At 41.4% G+C, this 26768-nt stretch overlaps 1 protein-coding gene across 6 annotated transcripts in view; it reads right to left on the bottom strand.

The window, feature by feature from the left end:
* Positions 1-13328: 13328 nt before the first annotated feature.
* The window catches only part of LOC110079430 (zinc finger and BTB domain-containing protein 14), a 44154-nt gene continuing 30714 nt past the window's right edge, over positions 13329-26768 (bottom strand). For 2 of the 6 annotated variants that reach the window (XM_072998817.2, XM_020794508.3), the window contains one exon: positions 13329-14159. In XM_072998817.2, coding sequence (XP_072854918.2) covers positions 13969-14159 — 191 coding nt within the window. In that variant the 3' untranslated portion in view covers positions 13329-13968. Of the gene's footprint in view, positions 14163-24384; positions 24492-26768 lie in introns of all 6 variants that reach the window. The other 4 variants (XM_072998816.2, XM_020794506.3, XM_078391590.1 and 1 more) reach the window with 3 other exon arrangements.

Genomic DNA, 26768 nt, shown 5'->3' with positions numbered 1-26768 from the left:
ATAATCAATCTGATTTCAATATTGCTCATCTGGTGATGTCCATGTGTAGAGTCGCCTCTTGTTTTATTGGAAAACTCCATTAGCCTTTGCTCTGCTTCATTTTGAACTCCAAGGCCAACTTACCTGTTGTTCCTTTTAATCTCTTGTCTCCCTACTTTAGCATTCCAAACCCCTGTAATGAGAAGAACATCTTTCTTTGGTGTCAGTTCTAGAAGGTGTTGTAAGTCTTCATAGAACTGGTCAATTTCAGCCTCTTCAGCATAAACTTGGATTACTGGGATGTTGAAAGCTTTGTCTTGGATTCGTATTGATATCATTCTATCATTTTTGAGATTGTATCCCAATACAGCTTTTCACACTCTTCTGTTGAGTATGAGGGTTACTCCATTTGTTCTACAGGATTCTTGCCCACAATAGTAGATATGGTAACCCTCTGAGTTGAAATAACCCATTCCCGTCCATTTTAATTCACTGGTGCCCAGGATGTCAATGTTTATTCTTGTCATCTCCTGTTTGACCACATCCAGCTTACCAAGGTTCATAGATCTTACATTCCAGGTTCCTATGCAGTTTCTTTGCAGCATCAGACTTTCCTTTCACTTCCATGCGTGTCCATAGCTGAGCATCCTTTTGGTTTTGGCCCAACCACTTCATTACCTCTGGAATATGCTAGGTGGGTTACAATCTCATAAAACAGAAAACACGAATGAAAATAGAAATATTAAAACTGATAACAAAAACCCTGAAAAAGGAGAAAGAAAATAGAAAAAACAACAACAAAAAGGAAAACGGATGGCACCAACTAATCTCAGAGCAGATGGAGGAATAGAGGGGAGGGAAGAAGAGGAAGGAAGAGGGTATAAAAGGGAAGTAAAATTATGTTATATGTTATGTTATATATATACTTGTTTTACTTTGTTTGTTGTAAGCCGCCTAGAGTGGTCGTAATTGACCAGATAGGTGGGGTATAAATGGAATAAATAAATAAATAAATAAATAAATAAATAAATAAATAAATAAATAAATAAATAAATAAATAAATAAATAAATAAATAAATAAATAAATAAGGTGGTCAGCTGGGGTTTGTGTGGAAAGCATCCCTGAAAAGCAATGTCTTGAACTGCTTCTTAAATGTCCACAGGGAGGCGGCTAGGCGAAGGTCCTCTGAATGCTGGTTCCATAAGGTTGGAGCCACCACAAAGAAGGCCCTACTTCTTGAAGAGGATTTATGAGCCTCCCTCAGGGTGGCCACCATGAGGAGCCTCAACTGGGATGACCTTGTGGGTTGAGCAGATGATATTAAGGAGAGATGCTCTGACAAGTAACGTGGGCCCAAATCATGGAGGGCTTTGTATGTGAGTGTGAAAACCTTGAACCTGATCCAAGATGTCACAGGCAACCAGTGGAGGCAAGCCAGAACTGGAATGATGTGGTCAAATTTACTTGCACCAACCACCAGTCTGGCTGCTGCTGAAGTCTCCGGATCAGGTTCAAGGGAAGCCCCACATAGAGGGCATTGCAGTAGTTGATCCAGGAGGTGACCAACGCCTGCACCAAGGTCCTGAGAGAGTCCTTATTTAGGTAGGGGCAAAGTTGGGCAATTAGCCTAAGCTGGTTGAAGGCTGATCTGGACGTTGGTGCAGTATGGGAATCCTAAGAGAGAATCGGGTCCAGAAGAGCGATCTAATTATGCACTTGGTATCTAAACTGGAGGATTGTACCATCCAGCCCCTAACCTATCAGAGCCCCCTGGGAGGAAAATCTGTGTTTTTTCCGGGTTCGATTTGCACCTGTTAGCTCTGGTCCGTTCCAGTACTGCAACTAGGCAATGCTCCAGCATCCGGATGGCATCCACTGAGAGGTGGTAATGGAGAGACACAGTTGCATGTCATCAGCATACTGATGACACCTTACTCCATAACTCCTGATGACCTTCCCCAACAGCTTAACATAGATATTAAACAGCATTGAGGACAGTGCCGATCCCTGAGGAACCCCACACCAAAGGGTCCAAGGTACCGACACCTCCTCCCCTAGCTGAACTCACTAGACATGGCCCTCAAGGAAGGATCAGGGCCAGCTCAATGCTAAGCCCCCATCCCAACCTCAAAGAGCCTGTCCAGGATGATACCCTGGCTGATGGTATCAAAAGCTTCTGAGAGATCTAGGAGTACTAACGGGGTGCATCTGTCTCTGTCAGCTTCCTTTAAAAGGTCATCTTGCAGTGCGACCAATATCGTCTCAGTACCCCATTGTGGCATGAATCCAGACTGGAATGGGTCAAGGGAATCCTGCTCCTCCAGATATGACTGCAGCTGATTGGCCATCACCCTCTCATCTGACGCTAACTGGGAGTGTTTGATGATGGGTCAGATGATGGTTTCTTTTAAGTGGGAGGGAAGCAATCCTTCCCTCAGTGATGAATTAATGATGTTCATGACTAGAAGTGGGGTATTTGTCTTCGTTAGCTGGGCTGCACTTCAGAGTGATTGATAGGAAGAGAGAGCCTGCTGCCGCTGGACGTGTGAGTGGATGGTCCTGCCCCTGGGGCCAGACCCTCGTTAACTCCAGCTGTGTGGGGATATTCCTATACAAATAGGAATACCCCCCCCGTCTCTATTCACCACCAAATCAATCATAGCCCTCTTTGTGGCTTTGATCAGCCACAAAGGGCAAGGATCCATCCAGGAGGTGGTGGGCCTACAGCTAGCCATCACCCTAGAGACTTCCTCCTTTACTACAGGGTCAAACTGAACCAACTGGATAATGTCTTCACTACTCAACTAATATTAAAACCATGTAACATGTTTTATCAGTTAAAGCAGGTATTTATTTGGGGAATAAAACTTTACTGAGATGACAGAGTTGTCTGGAACATCCTTAATGAAAGATTGGAGGAGGTGTCAAAGAAAGGGTAGTTTTGAGATACTGGTTCAGCCAGTTGTTCTTGAACAGCTACATCAGAATTGATTGTAATAAAATTAGAATGTAAACCTGTCTGACAGCTAAAAGTGCCTCCAGGTTTCTGGTTTAATTTGATTGATGCAGCATACTGTAGTGTTTAACGGGTGGCCGATCAGAACATTTTTGTAAAAGGACAGATACTCTCTCAGGGGAGAGAGCATTTGTTATAACCTGTTGTTTTTTTCTGAGTGGTACATGGCAGCCACAGAATAGGTTCACACATTTTGGTAAGCTAAATGCAAGGGAAGTTACACAATTTCTCTTTAAGGATCATTCTCACTGTAAGTGAAATAGGGAAATAGGGATGACCCTTTTGTGTTTAAACACAGTAGAGTATGCAAGACTGCTGTCGTCCATTTTGTAACAATTTGCTTGAAGATATGATCAAGATGAATGTAGGGTGTTACTCTCAGACAAGGATAATTTTTTTCACATTTCAAATGTCAAGGTTTGTTTCTACACTCATGAAAACAAAGTATGCATGTTCTGCTGCTACAGATTAATTGTTTTATTTAGGATCCTTTCTCATTGATTTGCCATTTCATGCTTAGGTCTATTAATTGTTATTAACGTTTTATGCTGAGCTATTGTAAACCTGTATCGTGTATTTTAAACCTGAATGGAAGCCCAACTCAAATCCTATTAGCAGGATTGTACTATGGTGTTTTTAATTATGTAATTCACCATGACCTTTGTGCGAAAGCAATAAAACCAGATTGCTTGATTTAAATGAAAAACATAAAACACAAGAAAGGTTCTCTTTAGTGTAATTTGTGTTCTTTAAGCAATTGCCAAGGCAGTCTCTAAAAAAACCAAATTATTCATATTTATGAAAGAGGGGTACATGAAAGTTTCATGTTTCTTTTGTGTTCCCTCTTCCTCGTAACCTTTCAGTGCCATTTCATTTGCCCCAAATGTAATCGTTACCCACCTTTCTGACTTTAAAAATATAGCACAGAATATGGAAAGTACCCTGTGGAGAACCAGCAGTTGATGCTCATTGAAGTGGGGGGGGGTAGCAGAACCAGAGGAGAAGCTCGATTTTAGCAGAGCCCCTATGTTACGTATCTCTTAGTATCATGGTTTATCTAACCATCTTTACACACATAAAAGCAATTGTACAATTTGTACTTACTAAATGTACTATTTATGCATTTCAATATTAGCCTAAGATTTTTTTTAATTATATAGGAGTCTGATAAGGGTATACTGCATTTATATTTAAATCTCTTCATGACAGGCAGTGCATGGTCAAGGTTTTCTGACTCCCAGAAAAGCTTAACAATAGCACGTTAAATACAAAATTAGCAAACAGAGCTACAATTCCTGGCTGTGTGTTAATCATTTATCTCACTGCCTCAATATTCATAACTTATTGATAATTAATTGGTTACCTTTAGATAGTACTCTGGTCAGGGGTCTATCTTGGTACTGTAAACTACTCTGGAAGCTCACCAGGCTGAAGGGCAAGGTGTAAATACTTAAAATGAATGAATAATAAATTTGCACAAGCTAGCATATACAGTCACATGAAAAAGAAAGTGCACCCTCTTGAATTCTATGTTTTTTCATATCAGGACACAATAAAAATCATCTGATTCTTAGTAGGACTGAAAATTAGGTAAACCTCATATGAACAACAAGACATGATGTGTTACATTGTGTAATGATTTATTTAATAAAAATAAAGCCAAAATGGAGAAGCCACGTGTGAAAAATTAAGTATGCCTTGTGATTCAATAGCATGTAGAACCACCTTCATTAACTTTATTTATAAGACTCTTAAATGGTTGTGGAGGAATTTTGGCTTACTCTTCTTTATATAGACTGACTGAAAAAGAAAAGCACCGAGGTGTTGCAATGGCCCAGTCAAAGTCCAGACCTCAACCCGATTGAAATGCTGTGGTGGGACATCAAGAGAGCTGTGCATAAGCAGATGCCACAAACTTCATTGAATTGAAGCTATGCTGTAAATAGAGGTTGACATGAATTAAAAAATGAATCACCAAATTCATTTTTAAAAATCGCTAATTCATCAATTTATATTACTATGAGTCAATGCCTGGACAAATCAATGGATTTTTAGTAATTTTTGATTTTTTTAAATTCATTTGGCTATAAAATGGCCCCCAAGGCACATAGAGAAACCATAATGACAGGGAAGCTTCCTCTGACTCTTTTCTACAATCCAGCCAAGATTGGTGAAAATTGGGTTTCAGATGTGTGAGCTATATACCCACAAAGAGACCACCCTAGGCACCTAGCACCACTAAAATCACATAGATGCTTCCCATTGCTCCCCTCTACAATCCCAACATGTTTGGTGAAGATTGGGTTTTCCCAAGCCAGCTACTAAAGGGGGCTTTCCTGGGGGACCCACTTTGTGGGTGTATAACTTGAATTCCTGAAACACAATCTTCACCAAACCTGGAGGGAGACAGTAGAGGAGAGACAGTAGAAGCTACTCTGTGATTTTGGTGTCTCTAGGTGCTTAGGGGGAACTTTCCTGGGAGGCCCACCTTGTGGGTGTATAACTCAGGTATCTGAAACCCAAACATGCAGGGCTTGTAGAGGAGAGGAAAGGGAAGCTTCTCTGCATATCTGTTGTCTCGGTCCTTGTGGGGCATTTTATAGGGTTTTGAAATTTAAAAAATGAATTGATCAATCAATTAATCAGAAAAAAATCATAAATTTGTAATTCATGAGTCGTTGACATCCACAAATCATGAATCAAAATGGATCTCAATTTTTCTGATTTGTGCCCATCTCAACTTTCAACACTGCTTCAGTTCATTGAGGTTTGCAGCCATTTGTTTATGCATAGCTTTCCTAAGGTCCTGCCCCAGCATTTCAGTCTATTTGGGGTCTGGACTAGGCCATTGCAACACCTTGATGCTTTTCTTTTTCAGCCATTCTATTGTAGATTTTGCTAGTGTGCCTGGGATCATTGTCCTATTTGCATGACCCAATTTGACCAAACTTTAGCTATCAGGCAGATGGCCTCACATTCAGTCCCAAATATTTGGTATACAGAGGAGTTCATTGTCAACTCCATGACTGCCATGTGCCTAGGTCCTGTGGCTATAAAACAAGCCAAAATCATCACCCCTCTACCCTGTGCTTGACTGTTAGTATGAGATGTTTCTGCTGATATGCTGTGTTTGGTTTTTGCCAAACATGGCACTCTGCATTATGGGCAGACATCTCCACTTTGGTCTCATCTGTCCAAAGGACATTGTTCCAGAAGTCTTGTGGTTTGTCCAAATGCAACTTTGCAAACTTAAGCCATGCTGCCATGTTCTTTTTAAAGAGAAGAGGCTTTCGCCTGGCAACTCTTCCAAACCAACCATACTCGTTCAGTCTTTTTCCAATTGTACTGTCATGAATTTTAAAATTTAACATGCTACGACCAGCCCTAACCTGGCTGAGCCCAAGTGCTTTTTAAGTTGAAACATAAAAATAAGATCTTTATTGAAATGCTGCACCAGTTAAACTGCACAGAATTAAGCTTGAGGTTACATGAATCGTAAGTGTCAACTTTCCCATCTCCTGCTGGCTCCTCTGGATTGGCTCGCCTTCTAACTTCTCCCAGCCAATCATTTTCTTTCTGTTGTTGCCAGGTAAAATGGGGTGAGGGTTCTGTCACACATGCTAACTGAGGACTGTAACTCTTGGGTCTTTTGCAATTTCTCTGAGCATTGCACGGTCTAAACTTGGGGTGAATTTGCTTGGACGTCCACTCCTGGGAAGATTGGCAACTGTCTTGAATGCTTTGAAGATTGATGGGCAGCAACAATTGCTTCTCTATGATCATTGCTGATGTGTTTCCTCCTTGGCATTGTGTTAACACACACCTGAATGCTCTAGACCTATGGAAGCAGTAAGGGTGTAGTTAGTTTTTCACACATGTCTTCTCCATTTTAGCTTCATTTTTGTTAAGTAAATCATGATATGGTGTAACATAATGTGTTGTTGTTCATCTGAGATTGTATTTACCTGATTTTCAGATCTTTGAAGGATCAGATGATTTTATTATGTCCTCATACATAAAATCATAGAATTCAAAGAGGGTGCAATTTCCCCCACACACACAACTGTATACTATGTTCATCATTTGTATTCAGATTCTTTGGATGTATGCTTGAATTTAAATATATGTTGTCTTATTTGAATATACAGCATCTATTACTTGAGAGGTGTGAATGACTACCTGTTCACCACCCACTGACAATGGTAGCAGGGGATTCTGGGAGATGTGGCACATAACATTTCCAAGCTCTGCTATTTTGTGCCTGTCTAGGATTTAACACTTTCCCCCACACACAGACATTAAAAGTCCCTTGCTCAGCTACCCGTCTATTGCCTGCCTGATTAGCATTAGTGCAGCAAGCTGCAGGTAAATTAACTTGTGTATTCAGTCTCTTAAAATTGGAATGGTTAGCAAAGTGTACTCCTCCCTCTGGAAATAAATCATATTATTTCCACTATTCTAGGAAAATAAAAATTCTAGTACTGTATTCATTAGACTAATACACTGAGATAGAAAAGATCATAGGAATCCTGATTCTAGCTAATGAAGGTACAGTGTCAGTTTGCCTCTTACCACTCAAGAAGCGAACCAATGTGTTTCTTTTGTGCTTTCTCAGAAACTGTTAGGAAGGAGATGAGAGAAGGAAAGGAAATGACATCAAGCAACCCTAAGAATGGCAGTCTAGGCTGAAAGAGGAAAAATCTTCTCCTGAGACTTCAGCAAATGTTTGTGTGAGTAATAGGACAAAGCCTCCCTAAAGTTCTTTATGACATAATGTGGCACATATGAGGAGATGAAAGCCTTTAGATAGCCTTGCCCCAAGTCATACGGTGCTTTATAGGTCAAAACCTTTAATTCAAATTATACTGTTTTACTCTGACGGGGTGTTCTTTGTGTTGTTTTCATGAGCTCTTGATCATCCTTTGATGAGGATTCATCCAACAGTGGCATGCCATGAACAGATACCCTCATTTATTCCTTAAGTTCATAGTTCTGCGATGCAACAGCTGTATATAAAAATTTATTTTAGATATACCCATGGTTTAATAAAAGATGAAACTGGGTTCATATTTAGAGTTGGCATTTCTGTTTGACTTGACCCTAGTCGTTCTGTTTGCTTGTAAATGACTTGAAAACTCTGATCTAAAAGCACTAGATAATTATTTTCTTGTTGATTTTGTTATGTGTCATCAAGTTGCCTCTGACTTAAGGTGACCCTATGAATGAGCAATCTCCAAAATGTCCTGTCCTCAACAGCCCTGGTCAGAATCATTTTCTGAGCAACCAATAAATTACATCTGTCGATCAGATTCTGAATCTTGCAGGGAATTTTAACAACTTTCTCATGCATGATCGTTTGAAATGTAAACTGTCAGAATCTAAACTGTAGGACCAGTATCCTACTGCAGAAACACAGAATGGAAGGGTAATTGCATAAATACCCCTTTGCTTATAAAATTATGCAGGGCAAGGATAAAGTAGATAGAGGGAAGCTATTTTCCCTCTCACACAATGCCAGAACCAGGGGACATCCACTTAAATTATATTGGGAGAGTGAGAACAGACAAAAGAAAATATTTCTTTACCCAGTGTGTTGTTAGTCTGTGGAACTCCTTGCCACCAGATGTGGTGACGGCATCTTGCCTAGATGCCTTTAAAAAGGGAATGGACAGATTTCTGGAGGAAAAGTCCATCACAGGTTACAAGCCATGATGGGGATGTATAATCTCCAGGTTTTCAAAGGAAGGTACCTCAAAATGCCAGATGCAGGGGAAGGGGTATCAGGAGACAGGTTTCTAGTTGTCTTGTGTGCTCCCAGAGGCATCTGGTGGGACCACTGTGAGATACAGGAAGCTGGACTGGTGGGCCCTTGGCCTAATCCAGCAGGGCTGCTCTTATGTTCTTATGCTTCTCCACATCTCTGTCACCAGTATAGATATGGGATGAGGCCAAAAATAGAGGATCTAAAATGGATACATTTCAGACCAGTTCATAGCATGAGCTGAAAAATAAAAACATTACTTGGACATTGAAATCTGTTTAAGCATAGTACTGAGTAGTCTAAGGGACAATCCTACATACTCAGGGTGCCACTAGTGAAAAGGTCTTTTTACCAGTCATTATTGACCTTTATTTACCAATCATTATTAAACTCTGGTTATGAAAGCTCTCAAGAGGTTTTGAAAAGCAGATGAAAGTGTTGCATTCTCTAAAGTCAGTTACTCGAAAGACCTGTGGCAGCTTCTTTCATGATAATGCCAGCATTATGATCTCTGTAACACACACACACACACACACACCACACACCACACCACACCACACCACACCACACACCACACCACACCACACACACACACACACACACACTCCCCTTCTCGGAGATTTACAAGTTCAGAGCTGGCCTTAGCGTTTCACAAGCATGATTTTTGCAGTTTGGACACATGCTGTCGTATTGGTTTCAAGTCTAAACACCAGTCACATTTCATTAAATCAGTTCTGTGTGAAACATCTCCTGCCACTAGGACTAAGATCTGAAAGAACATAAATAATGGTTTCTACATAGCTGCTGAAAAGCAACTGATTGCAGGCGAAAGTGCTCATAATAGAAACAGTCATTTCACAACACAGATTTCTGTGTGAGTCATCATTGATTGGTATTGCAGACACTCAAGGAAAGGGCACAGAGACACAATCTCCCATATATTTTGAAAAGCAAATTTAAGAAATGGCGCCTCCAAAAATAGCTGTTAGACCATCATATCCTTAATTGTTTAAATGTTCTGCAATATGTTTAGCTTCTGCTACATTCTCATGTTTCTATGCATCTGGAAGCTTCTTGATCTTTGTACTGTCTGAAGTTCAATTCCCCACTGTGCCATCCACGAGAAGAGCCAGCCTGTGTAGCCTTGGGCATGCTGCACAGTTCCAGAGCATCCTTAGAAGAGGGGGCTGGTAAACTGGTTCTGAATACTGTGCATCTAGAAAATCCTTGAAGGGATCACCATAAGTTGGGATTGACATGTCTATTATTAATATTACTACAGTTATGCCCCACATGACAATTGCCCCGTTTAACGATGAATCCGCTTCACAATGATGTTTTTGCGATTGCAAAAGGGATTGCAAAATGATGTTTGAATGGTTTTCCCCCCCGCTTAGCGATGATCAGGTTCCTGCTTCGGGAACTGATTTTTCGCTAAACGATGATTTTTCAACAGCTCATCTGCGGATTTCAAAATGGCCACCGGCTCTCAAAATGACCCTCTGCTGTTTTTAGGAGGCATTTTTCGCAAGACAGGCACCAGAAAATGGCCACCCTATGGAGGATCTTCGCTTTACGATGAGGTATTTCACCCATTAGAATGCATTAGCTAGTTTCTAATGCATTCTAATAGGCTTTTTAATTTTGCTTGACGAGGATTTCGCTTAACAGCGATTTCAACGGCACCACTGTATTGGTAAAATAGATTAAAGAAATCCAGTAAACTTAATATATAGTACATGCTGCTGTTCTATGTTGTCAGCTCACTTCCAATTCATCATGATCCTATTAATTTATGGAAAACAGTAGGGAAAAGCCCACTGTTTAATATTTTGATTGCTGTTGTCTTGCTTTTTTCTAGTGCTTGTTTGCACTATACAGTGGGGTCTCGACTTACAAACGACCCTACTTACGAACAATTCAACTTATGAACCCACCCTATAGGGGAAATAAGGACTCGACATATGAACTTCCCTCGAGTTACAGACAGGAAAAAAAGTGCCCCCTCCCCTTAGAGGCTTTTGGAGGGGAAAAAAGGGTCAGAAACTTAAAAATAAATAAAAGAAAGTCACTTAGTAGGCCTTGGTAGCCCCCAAACAGCAGGAAAAAGAGCAGGAAACAGCTAAAAGCCCACACCAGAAGGGAGCCTGGCAGCCATTTTGTGCTTCGCCCCCCCCCGCTCCTCCACCTTCCTCTCCCCACCTATCAGCTGATCGGCTGGCTCTGAAAAGGCTTGGGGAGGCTTCCTCAGCACCTAAAAAGCCTGCCTGTGTGTCTTTATGCTGAAAAAAATCAGTACAACATGCTTTAAAACATGATTTAAAATTGGCTTCGTTGAAAAAAAGATTTCTAAAGTGTTTTGCAAACTGTTCCCTGCCTTCCTCCTCGTTTCCTGAACCTAAAGGAAAAAAAGAAAAATATATCCCCCTCTAGTGGCAGAAGGCGGAATAGCAGCTTCCCATTAGTTTCTATGGACGGAAAAGAGCAGATACAGATTCATTCATTCATTCATTCATTCATTCATTCATTCATTCATTCATTCATTCGATTTATACCCCGCCCCCTTAGACAGCGTCTACCCGCTGAAATGGTTTTCAATGCATTCCTATGGGAAATGCAGATTCGAACTATGAACTTTTCAACCTACGAACCACCTTCCAATACGGATTAGTTCTTAAATCGAGACCCCACTGTACTGTACTGTACTGTACTGTACTGTACTGTACTGTACTGTACTGTACTGTACTGTACTGTACTGTACTGTACTATACTATACTATACTATACTATACTATACCAGTGGTTCTTAACCTTTTTGAAAGAAACGCCCCCTTGAGCCACTGAGGAAGTTATCATCGCCCCCCTCCCCATGGTGATGTTATTTATTTATTTATTTATTTATTTATTTATTTATTTATTTATTTATTTATTTAAGACACTTAAATCCAATGACCCCTGAAAACAAAATTCAATTCCAAGAAAATGAAATGCCCCCAAAAAGTAACATTTAATAATTTAGTTGCAAGCGAATTTTAAAATGCAAAAAGAAATACAGTATAAAAAGGGCATAAAAACAAACCGCAATGCAGGAACTAAAAATTTCAATACAAAAACTCTGAAACTAAATTTAGATTGGAGGTAAATATATATTCATGCACACTGTAAAAAGGCTGCAGCCATCTTCACAGGTTTGACTTGCTCCAGCGCCCCCCTACCGCCCCCCTTCTGCTCCAGCGCCCCCACACCGGCCCTTTTCGTTCTACTGCCCCCCTGAAAAATGAAATCGCCCCCTGGGGGGCATTATCGCCCACGTTAAGAACCACTGTACTATACTATACTATACTATACTATACTATACTATACTATACTATACTATACTATACTATACTATACTATACTATACTATACTATACTATACTATACTATACTATACTATACTATAATCTTTCCAATTTATAACATATATTGCAAATGTTATATTATACATTGGAAATACCGTATGACTCTCTCTCTGTAGTTCTGATAAGAGCTTATCCTTGACTGACACAGCAAAAAATAAGCAGTAGCTCAGTGCAAAAAAAATTCAAATACACAACTGTTACAGAGGTATAACTTTGATTAAACTATTCCCACTCAACTGCAGTTCTCTTCCAAATGGGAAAGCTACAGATGATGTTTTTCACACAGGCACGTAGCTTGCAGAAAAAACTTATCCCTAATGTGGTGCTTTTATATTTGCTTGGATAACAGATGCTCCTCATCAGGGTAATGGTTTCTGCTATGAGCTATATTTGCATGTTCTACATGGAATGGTGAGAGTTTTAATCCAAGTGAATATTTGCATTAAGTAAGCCTAACAACAAAATGCTGAATCATTTTACTCTTTATTAGCTATGATCAACTGCACTGCCAACCACAGCCCAGAAAATCTACAATGAAGTTTTGAGACATTTTGGGTTGAAAATACTGATTTCCTCTCTTAATATGTATTTAGCCAGGGACATTAAATTAGATTCAGGCAGCATTTGAAGTGCACTATAATACGTGGTTGTGTTTAAACAAGAACTGTATAGAAGGACAAGGCCACATTGGTTGGAGTTTCTGGCAGGTCAAAGTAATTTATAAGACCCAGTTTAAGGGAAATGAAGTGCTTTGCTTTTTCCTTTGCTTCACAGAATAAAGGAAGCGTAATCCAAGGACTAACATGCATTGGCTTCCCATTTTCTTCCAGAGTAAGATTTCCCCTACAGCCAAGCACTGCACATGGCATAGGAACTATTACAGATGAGGAGTTCTATGATTCTTTTTGGTCTCAGGTCAGCCCAACTGATGTGGTTTATGGTCAATCAAGAATAATCTGATCATGGCAATACTGTACTCCCATTCCACACTGCTTGATTTCTTATATTACTGGTCTCTTAAGATATTTGCTGAGTTTTGTTTTTAAAACATGAACAGAAGCAGAAGCATCAATATAAGTAGGAGAACGTAAAGATAGCTCTTATGGAAATAAATTGAATTAAGTTGCTGAGCAAGGGGTTGTAAATTTCAGTGATTTGAAGAGATCAGTAGTGTACTCATATACATATTTATTCAGAAACAGATTATCTGAGGTCAGTGGGACTTAGTCCCAGGTAAGCATATAGAGGATTGCAGCTTTAATAGGACTGATTACATACACTGAAGAATGCTTTACTCTGTATTGTATAATGGACAGCATTTTTATGAACAATTTGTTAGTTGATATCTCCAGTTATGTTTTATTGTGGCTATTGAGCATGCTGCAATTTTTATTCCATCACGGATAGTGCTTCTACCACATTTTCTCATCTGTAGTGCTGGGTGTTAATGTAACAAACCCCTGGGACTCCAGGAATCTCAAAAGAGATATCTGCTAATCAGCAAGATGATTATGACACACACAGAAGTACAAGACATTCTGAATATAGAACTGCACCCTAGGAAGGCTCAGCGCTTGACACTACATCAGGTTCCATGGCATTACTTTGTTTCATGTGTGGGAGGCACTGCATAAATATCGATGCACATTATCTAATGCACTTATAACCCTATTTCATCTGAGGATTATTGCAACTGCATACATCTATCACTATGTGCTGATTATACTTTGGTTTGCTTTTCTATAGTAGATACTAAAAAGGCAGAATTATTGCAGATTGTAAGAGCTGTAAGAAGTAATTGTGGATGGTGTTTACTTCTTTTCATGCTTCTTCGTTGATTGCCGCCTCTCAAGCTGCAGACTCACACTGCTGCTTGTGGCCTTCTCCTCGGTCTGGCTCTCTTGAGAGAGCTGCCGGACAGCCTGTTGAATGGCAGTGCACACTATCTGTTTGCTGGCATTCTGCAATCTTGCTTCTTCTTGGTCATTCCCAGATTTTTCTCCTGCTAGGAAAAAGGAGAAACTAATTATAATTTAAAATATACATATTACAATGTTTTAAAAATATTTTATTTGCATCCTTCCTATCTCCCAAAAGCTGTGGTCAAAGACCCTGTACAGTCTACTTCAGCATAAGTACATTTGAAAAAGATACATTCACACAGACCAGAATCCTACTGCCTATCTGCGTATGCTTGCATAAGCATGTGACTACACAGCAGGAGAAAATCATTGATCCACTGTGATGCATACCCATGAAAATCAGGTTTCCCTGGGTGAATTCATTTTAGCTGCCTTGGCAGGAGTAAGCAGAAATAGAGAAAGAAATTGTCAGTAAGCACTTGTTGCGGCTTGCTAAGGCAGCTTCTGCTATAACCATCCAGATCTCAAGGCCTCACCTTGAGTCTTGTGTCCAGTTCTGGACTCCACACTTCAAGAAGGATGCTAGCAAATTGGAACAAGTTCAGAGGAGGGCGACAAGGATGACCTGGGGGTCGTAAAGCAAGCCTTATGAGGAAAGGCTGAAAGAATTAGGCATATTTAGTCTTCCGAAAAGAAGACTGGGGTGTGTGTGTGATATGATAACACTTTTCGAATATTTGAAAGACTGTCATACAGAGGAGGGGCAAGATCTGTTCCCTATCATCCCAGAGTGCAGGACACGTAACAATGGGCTGAAGTTAAAGGAAGCCAGATTTCAGTTGAATATCAGGAAATACATCCTTACTGTTAGAACTCCTACCAACTCTCTCTCGACAGTGGAACCAGTTACCTTGGGAGTTCATGAGTGCTCCAACACTGGAGACATTCAAGAAAAACTTAGATAATCATCTGGCAAATATGCTTTGTTTGTATTCCTGCACTGAGCAGGGGGTTGGACTTGATGGCCTTGTAGGCCCCTTCCAACTTCACTTTTCTATAATTCCATGATTCTATCAAATTGACTTCTGTACCTGTTCCTCCCCACAATGATGCAATAGTCCCTGAAAATGCAGCACAGAGGGTTAGGGAAGTATATTGAATGGGCTGAACTATGATGTCCATAGGGGAGGAATATACCTGAAAATCAGGTGGAGGCACCTTCTGTAAGTGGAGCTCTCTCCGCAGCAGAAGGCAGCTTCATCATTAAAACTAAATATTTTATGGGGAAGAGACTTTTGCTAATCCTGAAACTGGCCTATTATGCAGTAGAAAGCAACTGTGATGTGTGTAGGTAATCCATTTAAGAACATGTGTGATATCCAAGGGTGGAGTAAGTTAAATTTTTGGACAACATTTCTAGTAATACATCAGCCACTTTGGAGAGCTGCATTTCAGATATCTGATAATGCCCTAGCTTTTAGCCAGCATGAAAATGGAGGGATAGAATCAGAACCTGGAAATGCTATCTGAGTGATTTTGAGAACTACATTCCAAAAATTTAAAAAGTTCTTCCAAACTCTAGATCAAATTATAGGCAGTATAGAAAAACAGCCAATTTGTTTCAGTTTCTTAAAAAGAATCGGTTTTTGAAAGTTGCTCTCTGAATGTCTTCTTCTTTTGCTTTATTAGGCAACAGTCATTGATGGTACCTAAGTGCCCTGTGCTTCCTATACACCCCCAAGAGCCAAACGATCCCACCACGACCCCTTGACAAATCAGAAGTGAATGAAGTACAGGGAGGGAAAACCAGCTACATCGTCAGATGAAAACTAGTCAGCCTTCCTCCAGTTTTCTACCTAGCTGTGACGTTTACCACGTAACCCCTGCTTGTTTCCCCAAACAAAGGGCTCACACTAAGTCTTCCCACCAGCAGATAACAATTGGGACGTTTCCTCTTTTCCTCACTGCCACCAGTGGATTTCCTTTATCCACAATACATAACAAACCTTAGTCAGACACGTGTCAGGTTGTTGCCAACAGAAGTTATTTATTGAAGTGTCTAAACTTTAATCGGAATCACAGATGTTCTTTAATTTAATACAATCAAATCATTCAAATATCATATATCTTGCCACCTTCACCACCTGCTCTATCTATTTATCTTGACCAGCTTATCTCTATTAGTATTTCTTCTCACTATCTCCCTGACTATCTCTCTCTCTCTCTCTCTGCTTCTCTCCTCCCAGCTTCTCTTCTACCCCTTCTTCTCTCTGCTGACTCCGCCCCTCCACTCCTTTCATAGGTTCATGCAAACGAGAACCAGACTGTGAGTGACATGAGTGATGTGGGGCAACCGTCACACTAGCCTTCTGAAAGCAGCCCTCTAACAAATCCAGTTGCTACCGAAAGGATTGAGGCATAAGAAATGAAAAGCGCCATCACATTAGAAAGTCTGACCCACTAATGAAGATTCTTGAAAACATAACAAAATGTGGGTAGAATTCCAAGAACAGGTAGTATATCCTCTTCTTTGGTCAGTTCCCCCCCCCCCCATACTTGAGGAATGTTGTCTTTTGGACATTGTGCTGCTTCACAATATTAAGTATATCTGGAAGTTGAATCATGACAACTGGACTTTTTTCTTACTAGGTTGAAATGTTTCACTGCTCACCCAAGTAGCTTCTTCAGCCTGAGAAGAGTTGGTAGGAGACCCCTAATATGTCCTCCACGTTGGTTTCACTCCTGCCCCTGCCCGCTGCTGTTTACTGTTAATGACCCATGACAATGGGTGGAGAAGGACTGCAGAAATGGGATTTTCACTCCCCCACCCCAGCCTTTGTCCATTTAAGAATGAGTATTGAAATGTTTCAACCTAGTAAGAAAGAAGTCTAGTTGCCACGACTCAGCTTCCAGGTAACCTCACCTAGATGATTGAAAATCTTCACTGAAATATTAAGTATCTTTTCTCATGAAGCTCAACGATCTCTGACACTCTGTCCCTAGATGTCGAGCTGGATAAACACATTGGCAAAGCAGCTACCATGTTCTCTAGACTCACAAAGAGAGTATGGATTTCAGTGGACCCTCGACTTACAGACGGCTCAACTTACAGACTTCTCTGGCTGCAAAATTTAGATTCGACTTGCAGCCAGAGAATCGACTTACAGACCAGAAAAAAACCAAAACGGAATAAAAATAGAATAAAAACCACTGGTTATGGGATTAATCGGTTTTCAGTGCATTGTAGGTCAATGGAGATTCGACTTACAGACTTTTCGACTTGCAGCCACCATTCCAATATGGATTAATTCCTTAAGTAGAGGGTCCACTGTAATAAGAAGCTGATGGAATATACCAAGATCTAGGTCTATAGAGCCTGTGTCCTGAGTACACTCCTATACTGCAGTGAGTCCTAAATCTTTTATGCATGGCAGGAGAGGAAGCTGAACATGTTCCATATGCATTGTCTCTAACGCATTTTTGGTATCATCTGGCAGGACAAAGTTCCAAATAGAGTAGTCATAGAATAAGCTGGAATTTTTAGCATGTATACATTACTGAAACAGTGATGTCTACGTTGGCTCGGGCATATCATGAGAATGGCTGATGGTCAGATTCCAAAAGATCTCCTGTATGGAGAATTAGTGCAGGGAAATCACCCCAGAGGGAGACCACAGCTGTGATACAAGGATATCTGCAAGCAGAATCTGAAGGCCTTAGGAATGGACCTCAACAGATGGGAAAGATTGACATCTGAGCGTTCAGCCTGGAGGCAGGCGGTGCAGCATGGCCTCTCCCAGTTTGAAGAGACTTGTCCAGCAGGCTGAGGCAAAAAGGCAGTCCCCAAACCAGCAAAATCAGGGAGCTGGACAGGAGACAGGCTGTATTTGTCCTCAGTGTGGAAGGGATTGTCACTCTTAAATTGGCCTTCTCAGCCACACTAAATGCTGTTCCAAGTCCTCTATTCAGAGCAACATTACCATAGTCTCTCAAGGCTGAAGGATGCCTAATCTGAATCTCTCATGAAGCCAAACCAAAAGACTCATACTTTTCCACTTATTAATTATTTGATGAATGCCTGATCTTTCTCCTAAAACTATTGGGAAATCAAATTCCCAGGCTCTGGTTCTACAACCAGATAGCTAAACCACTGAACTATCATTTAATGTGATATTGTTGACTGCATACTGTATTTTATTGTATTTAGGGGTGATCAGCATGTGGCCTATAGGCTACATGTAGCAACCAAGGGCCATTTTTTCCTTCCCCAGCAGTTATAGGTCCTCCTGGAGCACACTCCCCCTGAAATGTAATAATTTTTTTAAAAAAAGAATTGCTCAAATATTTCCTTGTGCCCTCTAGAGCAGTGGTCCCCAACCTTGGGCCTCCAGATGTTCTTGGACTACAACTCCCAGAAGCCTTCACCACCACCTCTGCTGGCCAGGATTTCTGGGAGTTGAAGTCCAAGAACATCTGGAGGCCCAAGTTTGGGGACCACAGCTCTAGAGGGTGTGGAATCAATTCTGCTATATTTTGAGGGGGGCCAGCACTCCTTGGTGCCAACTATCTCCCAAGAGTGCAAGGCAGCATGTTTTCTAGCTAACAAAAAAAATCACGCAAATTAGACTTTAGGGCCACAACCTTCCCTTTTAGTCCCACTCCCTGGTGAGTGAGGTCTTTGGATTGCTAGAAAAATGACCCTTGCCCTGCTGGGGTCATCCACTCTTTTGTACCTTTTGACTCTACTATAATTTTTTTAACCAATTCATTTTAAACAGAAGAGAATTGAATTGGCATCTATTTTCCATTGCAGTTGTTCCATCCCCTTACTTGCAAACCTCTTGGTCAGTGAAAGCTCTTCAAATTGCAGAGATAACAGAATCCTCAGTATTTGAGGTTGAGGGACGGAAAACAACTTAGGAGGAATATTAGCTCATCTCATTTCTTTTCTTTTATGCAATCTACTGAAGTAGAGTTTTGATATTCATACATGTAAGAGTTTGTTACAAATATTATCATATGTTGTGCTTCTGGATTTCTATTTTGTCATAAATATTTCTATTTTTACATAAATATTCATAGACTATATTATATGGAACATATACAATTTGATATTCTTGACTTTGACATGCAGCAGTTCCAGAGGATTTTAGGCAAGAGTTTTTTCCATCAGGGCAATCAAGTACTGAGGCACACTAATTTCCTTCAGAACAATCCATAGTTTCTCATGATCCAAACAGTTAAAGGTTTTGTTATCATCTATAAAACACAGACATCTTCTGAAATTCTTTGGTGCACTTCAGTAGCTAGTGGATGTTTGCAATATGATCTCAAGTGCCTCTTCTTTTGGGGAATTCAGAAATCAGACATTTCTCAGTCCATAGAAAGTAAAAGCCTTTGTTGCAACATCATGAGCATCACTACCTGCAAAAAGTGGAGGAAGAACATTTCAAGAGAAATAGCTATCCTTGACTTGGTTCTAACCAATAAAGATTATTTGATGGAAGAAGTGGCAGTAAGGCAAACTTTAGGGGGCAAGTTACCATGTTCTACTTGAATCATTGATTACGTAGGAAACAAAATAGATTATAGAAGACTGACAGGAGATATGATAGCACTTTTCAAGTACTTAAAAGATAGTTATATAATGCAAGGGCAGGATCTATTCTTGATCATCCGAGGGTGCAGGACACATAATAATGGGCTCAAGTTACTAGAAGCCAGATTTCAGTTGAATATTAGAAAAAAACTTGGTAACTATTAGGACAGTATGTCATTGGAACCAATTACTTCAGGAGGTGGTGAGTGCTCCAGCACTGAAGACATTGAAGAGAAAATTAAGCAACCATCTGTTAAATATATTTTGAGTTAGACTCCTGCACTGAGAAGAAATTGGACTCGATGGCCTTATGAGTCCCTTCCAACTCTGTTATTCTATGACTTTGCTTGCATAGGAAATTAGAGCGATGATTCTGTTGTTACTTTATTCACTGACATTTCCTTTCTTGGAGATCAGAATGTATACTGAACATTGGAAGTCTGTAGGCCATTGTTTTGTTTTCCATATTTGTTGGCATATTCTTGTTAGGATTTTAACAGATTTAGTTTTTGTGGCTTGAAATAATTCTATTAGTATAATTGATAATTATTCCATCAACTTCAGTGATTTATTTCTTCCTAGTGTTTCATATCACTTTCTACAACTGCAGGTTCTTTGTCATGGGATTTCTCTTCAAAGGTGTTTACCATCCTTTAATCTCTTCTATATACATCTTCACTATACTGTACTGTTGTGAACTTATCTTTATTTCCTCTAGTCAGACAGTGTACTTCCCTGTTGGTCATTTAGCATTCCTAATCTAGGCTTATATTTCCCATTAAAGGAGGTAACCCCTTGCCAAAGCAGCAGTCCACCACAGCAGAAGGACAGGAAGCAGGACAAAGGACATGAAGATGAAAGATTCATTTGAATTGAGCCCCCAAACCAGGCCCCATTAAGGAGCCAGGTAGCTCTGAAAGAGAAGTTGAAAGAGTACCTGCTGAGGATGCAGGAGCCCCAGTACAGACTAATATGTACCCACCCTCTTCAAGACAGCTATCAGGCAGCAATGGTAGCTGAGGGTGACACTGACAGTGGAGGCAATGACAGTGATATTCGAGCTAACTTTCATTAGTACTGCACAACAGGTGGCAATGGTTAAGCCCTGCCATGAAAATCCTGTGATGAGACACTCCAAAATGAACAAAGAGATATTGCTGAAAGAAGAGACTCCCAGGTTGAAAAGGAAACTGGAAACAGTAAAGCAAGAAATGGAACATATAAACACTGCAGTGCCTTTGAAAACTTTAAAAATATTCACTGGCTTCCTTTGAGCTCGTCTTTGTGCAGCTCTGCTGACTACTTTGAGAATTCTATTGTTGGAATCTTTAATCTATAACAAAACAGCTCTTGCATCTTATTATCTTACAATATTTTTGGATTAGGTTTTTTTTTTTTTGCAGGGGAGGGGGCTTGGCCTGAAATATCTCAGAAGTGGTGACAGCTAGTAACATGCATCTATGCAGGATATTTATGTATGTATGTATGTATGTATGTATGTATGTATGTATGTATGTATGTATGTATGTATGTATGTATGTATGTATGTATGTATGTATGTATGTATTTATTTATTTATTTATTTATTTATTTATTTATTTATTTATTTATTTGATTTATATCCCGCCCATCTGATATATTCTACCACTCTGGGCGGCTAACAACAAACATATATATAATTAAAATAATATAAATCAATTGACATCATCGTTAACAAAAACATTCCAAAAATAATAAATGATAGATAGCAAAAAGAAAGGAAGTTAAATGCTGACAGGGGGGAAGGCCTGGATTTAAAGCCATGTTTTTAATTGAATTTTAAATGTACCCAGCGTAGGGCCGTGCGAATCTCAGGAGGGACAATGTTCCAAAGGCAAGGAGCCACTGCCGAGAAGGCCCGGTTTCGAGTCTTTTCCCTCCGAGCCTCCCTCGGCATCAGGCTCCTCAGCCTCACCTCCTGGCTCGCGCGGGTGGTCCGGGTAGATCTTGGTGGGAGCAGGCATTCCACCAAGTATCGAGGTCCCAAACTGTTTTAGGGCCTTATAAGTAAGCATTAAAACTTTGAAGTCAATGTGGAAACGGATGGGCAGCCAGTGCAGCATGGCCAGGATAGGAGAAATGTGCTGGTGTTTTCTCACTCCAGTAAGGAGTCTGGCCGCTGCATTCTGCACCATCTGAAGTTTCCGCATCAGCCTCAAAGACAGCCCCACGTAGAGCGCGTTGCAGTGGTCTTATCTTGAGATTACGAGCGCGTGCACCAAGGTAGTGAGCACCCCCGTGCCAAGGTAGGGCCGCAGCCGGGCTATCCGCCAAAGGTAGAAAAAGGCGGTATGGACAACTGACGCCACCTGCATTTCCATGGTGAGCGCTGGGTCCAAGTGTACGCCCAAGCTGCGGACCCCACTCATCAGAGCCAGGGTCACCACCCCCCAAACGAGAGAGAGTCACCCAGGCCACCAGCCACAGGCCCCCCCACCCTCAGAATTTCCATCTTGTCTGGGTTCAGCCTCAGCTCATTCTCCTGCATCCATTGCAGTACGGTCCCCAGGAAGCACTGAAGGGACAGGACGGCATCACCTGTAGTTGGTAAAAAGGAGATGTAGAGCTGGATGTCATCGGCATACTGATGACACGATGCTCCACATCCCCTAATGACGGCAGCCAGTGGCCTCATATAGAAGTTGAACAGCATTGGGGAGATAATCGACCCCTGTGGAACCCCACAATTGGAACTCCACAGGGCCGAGACACTCTCCCCAAGCTGAACTCTCTGGGGGCGGTCCTCCAAGAAGGAACGGAGCCAGGCTAACACCAAGCCACCTATTCCCAACTTGGAGAGCCTATCCAGGAGGATACCGTGGTCGACGGTATCAAAGGCCGCCGAGATGTCGAGGAGGACCAACAGAGAAGTTTTGCCCCTGTCAGCCTCCCTCAACAGGTCATCATACAGGGCGACCAATACCGTCTCTGTGCCATGGCGCGGCCTGAAGCCCGACTGGAAAGACCCATTTATTATTGCTGTGGCCAATTCTGTTGTTTTCAGCCTGGCTGCTTTGATTAGCCAGGCCGGGCAAGGGTCGAGGGAGGAGGTAGTGGCTCGACAGCAGTCAAGCAACTTGGTCACAGAGTCAGGCATTACCGGCTGAAAGGAATCAAAAGTTACCGGGCAAGATGGAGCGCTGGACATCTCAGCTCGACTCACTGCATTCAAAAAAGGAGAGAGCTCCTGGCGGATGGCCTCCACTTTAGATTTTAAAAATGCTGCAAATTGGTCCGGTGAGAAACTAAGGGGAGGCCCATCTCCCGGACCAATTCCAGATAGGTCGTGCACTATACAGAAGAGCTCCGCCTGCTGGTTGGACGCTTCGCTTATCTGGTTAGCGAAGAATGATCGACATGCAGCCTTCACCTTATTCAGGTAAAGGTTAGTTGTGATCTTGACAGCTATCCAATTATGATCCGTCGTGTTCTTCCTTCATCTATGCTCTAGCCTTCTCCTTATTCACTTCATCACTCAAAGCTCCTGGTTAAACCAGGGCGCCAGGCGAGTTCTGCGACGGAGAGAGTGTTTGGGCGCGATCATGTCTATGGCCCTGGTGGCAGTGGTGGACCAGCTGTCAACCAGGGCGTCGACAGGAGAGCTAGCCAGGTCAGCCGTAATCCCTCTCATGGCATCCTGGAATCCAACCGGATACAGTAGTCTTTGAGGGCAGACCATAGAAATAGGTCTCTGCTCCCTGCGAGGGGGGAGAGCCACTGTGAGGTTACATTTTATCAGGTGGTGATCTGACCATGACAAGGGGACTGACACAAGGTCCATCACCATCAGAGCACACTTGCCCCAATTGGAGGAAAAAAAACAGTTCTAACATACGACCACCCACGTGGGTGGGGCCGTTGACATGCTGGGACATGTTCAAGGAAGCCATGGTTTCCAGGAACTCAAAAGCTGACCCAGAAGCCTCTGCCCCCGCATGCATGTTGAAATCACCCAAGACGAGAAGCCTCGGGGATCCCAACAGTGCCGTGGAGACAAGGTTGGCCAGCTCCGGAAGGGAAGTGGCTGGGTTGCGGAGAGTGCGGTAACACAGCAAAATCCCAATACCATCCCTGGCCCCAATCAACACATGGAGTGGCTCTAGCCCCGGCTTTACCACCAAGGAGTGCCTGGTAACCTCCAAGCTGGATTTATAGACAATGGCTACTCCCCCCCCACCCCTCCAGTCTACCCTGGTGCTGGAAATCATAACCGGGTGGACAGACGAGAGCCAGGGGAGGGCCCCCCTCTCCGTCAATCCACATCTCGATTATGCATGCCAGGTCTGCATCCTCATCCAGGATATGGTTGTGGATCACCTGTGTTTTATTGGACACAGACCTGGCATTCAACAGCAGCAGGGATAGAGTGGAAGGCTGGCTGAACTGGCTACCTCGATACTGAGGGTTGGTCACAGTCTCAGAACAGTGAACAGCCTTCAAACATCTGTTCATTGTTCTACTAACACAAGCAGGGGCTGTGCCAACGCCATATCTCCCTCTACCCATAATTACCTGGATGTTAAAAGGCCCCTCGCTGGGCGAGCAGGCCTCCCACTCCATGCCAGACAAAGAAGACAGAAAAGAAAAAATAAATAAGAAAAACAAGCGCTAAGTAGTACAACAACTTAACAAAATACAAAAACAATACATTACAATACAAAATTATAAAAATCCCAATACAAAATAGAATTAAATTAAATTAAATTAAAAAGTACCCAAGAAGTTACCTCCCCATCTAGTCCAGGTCCATCCTCCTCCGCCTCGCAACCTTGTCCTGATGTTTTTCCAACTGAAATAAGTGGTCTGAGTAATGGAGTGATTACTGAGCTGAATACTAGAGTAGAGTGAGAAAGAAATACCATGTGATGGAGCAGTGGTGTAGGAAAAGGAAGTAATGGGTTTCTATCCCAGATAAAGCCAGACAGAATCACTAGTATATAGTATACTATAATGGCTTTACCAATAGATAGTTTACTTAATGTCTGCCTGATATTGTTTTGCACTTCACCCAAATTAGAGAATCTCAAGGATTTTGGAGCAGGGAACCCAAATGCAGATTCTACAAATCTGAAACCAACCCTATCCTGCTCTAACAAAAATCTGGATGCTCTGTTTTGAAGCTCTCCTAAATCGTGGTAGAAAGGTGTCCATCCTCCAAGCAACCTAATGGTCTACATTTAAGTGTTCACAGCAATAGATTTAAAGGCTAGACGGATTATTCCATTAATTGTGATTCAGCATTGTTCTTCAGATTCATTTTGTGGTGGCATGGTTGCTATATCACAATTTACACTGAGGAAAGAGCATTCTAAGCACAAACATTTTTCACAGCACTCTGAAACCTGAGCTTGCCACCAAATTTGGAAAACAGCAACCTACACCAGATTAGATTGACCAGCTCCACAAGACAGTTGTTGAAATCTTGTTTGTGCACCTGCATAAATTTACTGGGGGTGATGCTGAGGCAATAGAAAATAGTGCAATTTGATTGTGCAATGGGTTGTGCAGTTCCCATTGTGATTGTTGCACAATGTGCCAGCAGAAGCGCTTCATGGATACCCCTTCTGCCTTGTCAATATTTTAGCTACAGATGATGTAACATTCAGTTACACCTGCATAGGTACATGCCGGGATTTCAGCCAGGAGCTTTGTATTATTGCTTTAAAAGTTCTTAACTGTTCATCCTAATGTTTTTTTTAATCTTGGTGAATACCTCTCTATTTTCTAAGTTCACACAGACTCCTGTTTATTCATTATAATATTTAAAAATGACATAGACTGCAGGAAAGAAGCAGGCATTTGGAAATTAGAGAATATTCTTTCTGAAAGACCTAGCTGAATTATTACATTAAATAAACAATTTAGAATAGCCTGCAACTGTAAAAAGCCTTCTAGCACAACAATGACAAATGGTATATTCATTATAAATATATCAGCCTTTGAAAACGGTGTTGTCTTTATTGTAGTTATAATCTCTTGCTGCAGTTCTTTGGTCTTATGTATTTGCCTGAAAAACAGGAGGTGAATAATGATGTGAACCATCTGTTCTGACAGATAAAAGGCTGTAAGGAGAGGTGTAATGGCTCTGGAGGGTACTACAGAAAACACAAGATTGCTCAGCAAAGACCAACTTTCCCCCATAAAGGTGTCTACCTATGTGCTTTGAAAATGATCAATATGCTAGACAATATGAACATATCCTTTCACCTGCCAAGAAGAGATCTATTTTTGATGGTATTTAACACCTGCATCTCACTTTGAAGCAACTTTATTTGTTATTTATTTATTTCTAGTATTTATATACAGCCCCATGTAGTGGAAACTACTCTGGATGGTTTTACAACATGGCATAAATCCTATTCCCGCCTTCCAAAAAAAATTGAAAATAATAAATGAAACAACCTTAAATTTCTATTTAAACAGTTTGGAGAGTCATCGCTCCATATGGGATGTTACAACAGCACAGTACCTTTCATATGTCTGCTATAATGCTGTTGCTCATAGAAAGGACTGAGATTTGTGAGATGATCAGGGCTTAAATCTAGACAGTAAAAATGTCTTTAGGTCCCAAGGACATCATGGAATATGCTTCATGTACAGCGAAGTGCATGGGCACTTTAAAAGTGAGAAGACTTCAAAGTTAGGAAGGAGCTCTAGTTCAGAGCACACAATTTGAACAAAGAAAGTTTTACATTCTGTCCCAGCCTTTCTCAGGTAAAAGAACCTCAAAGAACAGCACTGGGATAGACATCTTCTTCCCTGAAGCACTAGAAAGATGCAATCAAAGAAGACAGTAGTAACCTAAGTGATTTGACTCTGTATAAGGCAGATCTTTATGGAAGTACCTCTAGCTGGACTGCAAATCTGAATGCAGTGGTGCCTCGACTTACAGACATCCCTACTTACGAAAACTTCGAGTTACAGAAAGCTCTGGCCACAAAATTTTGGTTCGACTTGCAGTCAGAGCTTCCACTTATGAAAGGAAAAAGGCAGGGGGAAAGGGCGGGAAATTCAAACCGTTGGTGGCGAAGAGGCTGCTTCTTCGGGCCCATGGAGGGTGGTGCAGAGCAAGCGGGAGGCGAGCCGGAAGACAAGCGGCCTAAGAAACCCG

This window comes from Pogona vitticeps, chromosome 4 (genome assembly GCF_051106095.1).
Source record: "Pogona vitticeps strain Pit_001003342236 chromosome 4, PviZW2.1, whole genome shotgun sequence".
Classification (NCBI taxonomy): Eukaryota; Metazoa; Chordata; class Lepidosauria; order Squamata; family Agamidae; genus Pogona; species Pogona vitticeps.
Note: the sequence above shows the minus strand (reverse complement) of the source record. Positions and strands in the feature narration are given on the sequence as shown.